Here is a 7,399-nt window from a genome sequence, read left to right on the forward strand (position 1 = left end):
GGGTGTCATCTCCTAAACTATAAAATAACTAATTGGACAGAGAATCACAATACTATGGGTGAAAATAGGTGGTAAATATGGCTCAACGCCAGGTGTAGATCATGGGTAGATGACATATTTGGGGTTCCTTTGCTCGGATGCTCTTAACAAGTTACAATTCCCTGATGTTTCCCTGTTACCCTTTTGTTACCTAAGTATGTTGTTCTGGGCCTACCCCTGCCTCGTTTGCCTTGAATTTTGCAAATAAATAAATATACAAATAAATATACCGGCTACGAAGTCTGTTAGTGCAGAAAAAAACTAAAACCAAATCTACCAAGTAAACCAACAGATAGATCAATCAGTCAATTGATGGATCGATCTGTAGAAATGTAACAACCTATCAGTACATGAATTAATAAAGTCTAAAGAAAAGGATGAAAAAATCGAGTAAAAAGGTGCAATAGAGAACTTTGTCCAATGAATACATTTTAAAATCTACAAAAGAGTAACACAAATAATTCAGTCGAGGCATATTAGTTGATTCACTACGTACCGTAACTTTTTTCTCAAAGGGCGACTGTAGAGCAGCTAAAATTTTGTCTCAAAGTCGACTGGCGAGGCCGAAGCAGTATGCCAACTACATTGTCTAGATCGTGTCGATTTTTTTTTCTTTTTCTTTTTGTGGGGGTGGGGATGGGAAGGATGTGAAACTTTCCCAAAATAACTAACAGTTGACCCTCAAATAAACTTTTGGTGGTGAAAAGAAAATGTCACCTTTAAAAAAAAATCTTCCCATTTTTATCTACACTTAAGACAAGGACTCAACATTATTTTCTGACAGAAAGTTGGTACTTTATAATGCCCATTGTTTTATTATTAAAAACGTCGTCAAATATTAGCCGATATTCAGGTCAGATTTTTGTCAACTGAACTGTTCACTAGAGGTTTATTGCTGATGACGATATATTAAATACCAAAAAAAACATGTACCAACATTCAAAAACACCTTGCCGATTTGAAGGCGCTTAAATAGACAAGTGGGATGCACTGCTGTTTTGTCGCGACATAACCTCATTCCTTCACGTTTGTTATCGCGCCTGCTCGTAACTTTAAATCGTCTCCCGTCAAGCCGTCACGTCGCGGAACTTCGTACTACGTACGAGGACAAACACACGATGGGCTTGGCTTAGGCCTAGCGATGACGTCAGTCCCATAGACAAATCCATCGTCAGCCCCAAGGAGATTAAAAGTAAGTTAGTTCTAAACTCCTTGGTCAGCCCTCAGAGCGATTAATACATCCAGATTGGCCTCTTTGTAGCTTACAAAATTAAGAATGAGACTGTCTTGAGCAGCACAGACACATGTATTATTTTATCAGCAAAACGTGTATTTATCATTCAGCCTTTCTCTAACTACTATCAGAACATTTATTGTCAGCATGGCACTAATCTTTTTTGTTTATTGACTTTTTAACCACCCATAGTTCTTGTTTGACATTTACTTATCGTTTTCTCCACACTAATAACTTACCTGGCCCTTAGGAGTCTGGCCGGCGAAGCGCTTTTCCCTTTCGTCAACCCGCAGCCACCTCCCAATCGTCAGCCACCCCCAACCTTTGACACGGGTCAAACTTCCATCTATTTATAGGTAGTTACCGGAACATGTATAGGTGAAGTGATGTGCCGTGATAGCCGCGATATATTATTTATTGAGATTGTTTTGGTCTCTCTTTACTCATCACCACGAGAATTTCTTGAAGTTTTTCCCTGGACTCTGCCTTTGCTAAAATCTCGAATCTAGATCTAGATCTAGAGTTGTAATCTAGTGGCAGGTTGCAGATTTCTGTTGTTATCCAGTACATTCCAGAGATTAAATAAATTGGACTAGACTCTAGTAGTAGACTCTTCTTCTTCTACTTCTAAACCTTCGAGATTACAAAGGCCAAGCCTAGGCTTGTAAGGATTCGTTTTGTTAAAAGTGTTGTTTAACACAAAGTCTATGAAGTTAGCAAACCTAACACATTGTTTTCTAACGAAATGATGCTTAAATTGACTTTTATATTGTCAATAAGAGATCAAGTTTAATCACCTAATCATTTAAGTAAGAAAGTGGCTATTGCTATCCTCGCCCGGGGTGAGAATAAAAACCCTACGATTGACCTCTCACCCCGGGTGAGACTTGCCAGCGTTGGCTATTCTCACCCAGTGTGAAACAAGACCTGTTTTTCCTAATTTCGAAATACTTTCTATCGGTGTGGATGATCAAACTGACAAAGGCAAAGAAAAAAATGACGTTATAGCACAAAAGTAAGCTAATTTGATCGTCTACAAAGATGCTATGGCTCTTTCACTTTTCGAATCGACCGAACTACGCGGGTCACCATTTTGTTTTGCCCGAAAGTTCTCGCAAGATCTGCTCCTCCCCCTTCTCTCTCTCTCTCTCTCTCTCTCTCTCTCTCTCTCTCTCTCTCTCTCTCTCTCTCTCTGTCGGCAATTTATTAAATCTGCAACCTGCAATTAGATTACAACTAGATCTAGATTCGAGACTTTAGTAAAGGCAGAGTCAAGGGGAAAACATCAATTAAATTCGTGTGGTGCAGATGAGTAAAGAGAGACCAAAACAATCTCTCTATTGCGACTATCATTGCACATCACTTCGCCTAATACATGTTCCGGTAGATTTAACTACCTATAAATAGATGGAAGTTTGACCCGTGTCAAAGGTTGGGGGTGGCTGACGATTCGGAGGTGGCTGCGGGTTGACGAAAGGGAAAAGCGCGCCGGCGAAAGAAGGAATCGTCTAGTGAAGATATATAAGGAGAATTTTAAAGAGGAGCGATAGGCACTCGGCTGTCAGAGTCTGGGCCGAAAATCCCCTCCTTTCCCTCCCATTTTCAACCCTCACCCCAGCTAGACACCAAGTTCTATAATTAGCATTTAACACACTTCCCCACTTTGTTACAACACAGTGTTCAGTGTTCAATTCTGAGAACTGAGAAGTGCGATGAAGTACATTTGATGATATAATGATCGGAAACTTGTGTGCTTTGTCCAGCTTTGTATAGCATCTGATTGTAGACTTGATCTGCTTGGGACAGCGTCACTGGTACAGTAGCAATTGACTTTTTGTCATCATACAGGGCAGTTCTTATTACATATATTTAATGGGTCCAGTGCACGTCGATATTTTGTGTCGGGGTGTAGAAAGTACGAGTAAAGTACTGTACTGGAGGCCAGGACCAGCGGTTTATTGCTTCTCACTTTCAGTTTGTTTTCTAGCATAGACTCAAGTAGTGTTTCTTTTTCTGTGCCGATCAAGTGAGTTTCTATTGATCCCAGTAACTTCCATCTTACATTATTCATAATATTGTTTCTTGACGCTACCGCATACTTTAACTCTTTCACATTATATTTCAATGTTTACTGTGGTGTGTGTTTGTGTGAGTGGGGGAGGGTGTGGGGATGGCGAAAGTAGGGGTAAAAAATAAGAAGAGAGAGAGAGAGAGAGAGAGAGAGAGAGAGCGAGAGCATGTGTGTGTGTGCGTGTGTGTGTGTGTGTGTGTGTGTGTGTGTGTGTGTTTGTGTGTGTGTGTGTGTGTGTGTGTGTGTGTGTGTGTGTGTGTGTGTGTTGTGAAGGAAGGGGGTGGGGGAGGGAAAAATAGTCGACGTGAATGACCGCGGTCAGTTCTATAAACCACGAGACGCCACTGACTATATACTGACGAGCAAAAGTGATTGCTGCAGTTGTGGGATTGTCATTGGGGGTGGCCAAAGTGTGCGAATTTCCTTTTCCTTCTTGTTCCAGAGGTGCTTTATGGATTCCCATACCATAATGCTACGTTTGTCAGCAACAGCACTGACACACTGAGGTAAATAACGTTCATGACGTCTCCGGCAGACTTTCTGCCTTCCATCGTGGTGATCCAAAAGAAATCTGGACTCGTCAGAAAACATCACTCTGTTCCACTGGTGGTTTAGCCATCGCCGATGCAGACGTGTCAAGTTGAGTCTGGCATGACGATGTCATTGGAGGAGACGAGTGCGTCGAGGTGGGTGTCGGGCAACGATTCAGTGGGCTTTCAAACGTCGACAAACGGTGAAGCGGCTGATTGATTTACGCCCAGCCCAATCTCTGACAGTTTTAGAAGCTGTTTGAAACCAATCCTGCAAGTCTGGAACTCTGATCCGATTGTCTTCAACCGCAGTAGAGACACGAGGACGACCAAACCTTGGAGTGTCACTAACCAAACCACTTGCTTGGAAGTGTATCCTTAGCTTCTGGATAGTATCTCTCTTCACTTTGAAAGCTCTACTAGCTACAGCAGAAACCGTCGCATGAGCTCTCAGCATGCCAAGAGCTTCCTGACGTTGCGCTTCACAAAGACGAGGCATCGTATAAAACAAAATTGAAAAGAAAAAACCCAACAGTTTTGACGGTCTTTGCGCCGACACACGTTGAAGTGTGTAACGAAAAAAGAATAAAAGTAAAGGCATTGTAAACTTTCAAGAAAAAACGAGAAAACACGTTTTTGGCCAAACGTGTTGTAAACACTTTTTATAACAACAAAATAAACAAATGTTGTTCTGACCGACTTTCTAAAGTGACACAAGCTCAGCATGTCAATCGCCAAGTCAAAATTCGCGAGGCTACTCATACAGCACCGATTTGAAAACTGCCCACTTTCTTTTGCTCGCCAGTATATTATTATTGTCAATTATTAGTAGCTCCAGCCCAGATATTCTTCACAGCTGGAAAGAAGAAGAAATGGGTTGGAAAAAAAAGCAAGTGTTTTGTCTCTCAATGAGTGATACTATCGTATCCATACGGCGTGGGGAACTCTGTGCCCCCACTTTCCAAAGAGGAAATTACTCGTTAATCCGATCCGTACGTTTTGCATAGCAGTCTGTCAAAATGATTTTTTGAGAAATTCTGAAAGTTTCCAAGAGATCTTCGCTCTAGAAGTATTCTCAAATATGAAAAATACAACCCCTGGGGTACAAAATGACCCCAGGCACACGGAGAGGTTTAACCCAGATCTTTCGCCTATCACCACCCCGCCTCTTTCTTCCCAATAGCCCCCTTTTTTCAATAAAATGAATTTAAAAACAAAACAAAAACTATACAAATTTATAAAGCAATGAAAACTCATGTCTTGCGCCCCAATACTTCGACAGGGCCCTTCAATGACATTCGAGGAGAAAGTTCTGGAAGCAAAACAAAGAATTCAGTTCCGGATGAAGGTGAGAGGTCATCATCAATATTATCTTGACCATCAATGGTCTTTACTTCTTTCTCCCCCCCCCCCCCCCTCCGTCTTTATTTCACGTCTCTTTCTCTCTCCCTTTCTTTCTCTCGCTCTCTCTCTCTTGCTCTCTCTCTCTCTCTCTCTCTCTCTCTCTCTCTCTCTCTCGCTCTCTCTCTCACGCTCTCTCTTTGTCGCTCTCTCTCATGCTCTCTCTTTGTCGCTCTCTCTCTCACACGCTCTCTCTCTCTCTGTCTCTCTCTCTGTCTCTCTCTCCCATTTGATTCTATCTATTTATCTATCCATCTATCTATCCATCTATCTATCCATCTATCTATCTATCTGTCTATTTATCTATCTATCTATCTATCTATCCGAATGAAGGTGAGGGCTCATTATCAAGATCATCCTAACCATCTTTACTTTTTCTTCTTTTTTCCCCTCTGTCTCTATTATACGTCTCTCTCTCTCTCTCTCTCTCTCTCTCTCTCTCTCTCTCTCTCTCTCTCTCTCTCTCTCTCTCTCGCTCTCATTTAAGACACAACATGCATTAACAGTAAGAATTCCAACATGTTTGTTATATATTAGAAGTTACCTATCATTTTTTGTTTTGTTTTTTAACTTTTCATAAGGATTTTTAAAAAATTTCAAACGTTTTCTTTTTGAAGGTTCACTCTTTGACCCCATTTTTTCCGACTCCTCCGAATTATACCAATAGATAACAGGGAGAAACAGACTACTACTAGTAACCTTGTAGGTTATCTCATGAGGTACATGCGCAGGAGTCTTTTTTTTTTTTTTTTAACTCGTTACTAAAAAAACATCAACTATAGTACGGTCAAAAATTCGTGGTGCAACTTATCCTCAAATCTCTTTAACGGGTGAATCAATGCCAACCTACTTTGCACTTTGCACAGCAGTTTGTATCAATTTGTCTTAACTAACTCATATTTTTTCAGAACAATAGGCGCCAGATTTAAAAAAAAGAACTTTTCTTCATAAATTTGTATAAAATATAGAAATCTCGGTCACACGTAAAATGGGATTGTTCACAGCACTTCCCGCTTCTCACACACATTTTGATTAAGCTTAATATGGCCTATGTCACAGCTCATCAATGCCATTTTTAGTGGCTAAACTTGTTACAAGAAAATTATTTTTATAGTGAACACATTTTTTGCACTTATGGTTCTCAAAACAAGCGTTCAATTTATAAGCATAATATCCCGATTAGAAAAACATAACGAACTTGCTGTTAAAAGCAATATTGACCCAGCTGTAAACATTTAAAAATCTGTAGCAACCACCCACTTGGATTTTTTGTTATTAGTAGAATCTATTTATTAAGGAATTTTCTAGAATCTAGATAGCAGGTGTTTACAAAAATGTTGATCTGTTATGATAAATTAATGCTAGTCATTGTGCCAAAATTGGAGAACCTATAGTTGATGAGATATTAATTTTGACAATAAGTTGCGCCACGAATTTTTAACCGCACTATAGGTCTAGCTGGGATCTCAGTAAGATTCATGCATCAAACACACCGCGTTTGGTTTTTAAAAAACTACAAAACGCATTTCCCCACCAGAAGCATACTACACTATGCACTTGGCACACTTTGCATCTTTGGTTTTTCTTCTTAATTTTGGAATATAAGATACTTTCTGTGTCACTCTTCTCTTTTGCCTTTGTTTTTATTTATTGTTTTGGTTGGTTGGTTTGATGGGGAGTTGTTTTGGGTTGTTCTTGGTTTTGTTTGTTTTCTTTTTTGTTGTTGTTGTTGCTTTTTTTTTCTTTTTAGGTATTTTAATTTTACCTGTAGATTAGACTCAACGTTTGACATATCACATTGTTTTCCTCTCTTTGGTAGAAGACGCGTGGCCCTCAAAATATATGCGAGGTACCAGGTGTCAAAGACATTTGCAACTGGTTGAGAAAGTGAGTGAAACTAAGTAAAATTGACGTGACGAATACTTAGAATGTTCCCTCCTCAAGGGCAGGTTAACGCTAAATTAATAATTATGTTAAATAGTGTCCGTGTTGTTCTCTTCAGTTGGTTTTGACTTAACTTTCATAACAAACGCCTTTCAATTCCGTTACCCTTTAGTTATTTATTTCTGCCTCTCCGCGCTCCGCCCCCCCTCTAACTAACTTTCTCTTTCCCAATCTCTTCCC

General features: G+C 40.0%; 1 protein-coding gene across 1 annotated transcript in view; it reads left to right on the plus strand.

Moving 5' to 3' along the window:
* Positions 1 to 5,156: 5,156 nt before the first annotated feature.
* Positions 5,157 to 7,399, plus strand: part of LOC101863596 (acyloxyacyl hydrolase) — a gene marked incomplete at its 5' end in the record, with an annotated part of 29,924 nt that continues 27,681 nt past the window's right edge. Inside the window, 2 exon segments of the mRNA XM_005102819.3 lie at positions 5,157 to 5,222; positions 7,095 to 7,162. Of these exon segments, the coding sequence (XP_005102876.2) occupies positions 5,157 to 5,222; positions 7,095 to 7,162 (134 nt within the window).

The sequence above is a fragment of the Aplysia californica genome, unplaced genomic scaffold (genome assembly GCF_000002075.1).
Source record: "Aplysia californica isolate F4 #8 unplaced genomic scaffold, AplCal3.0 scaffold00343, whole genome shotgun sequence".
Lineage (NCBI taxonomy): Eukaryota > Metazoa > Mollusca > Gastropoda > Aplysiida > Aplysiidae > Aplysia > Aplysia californica.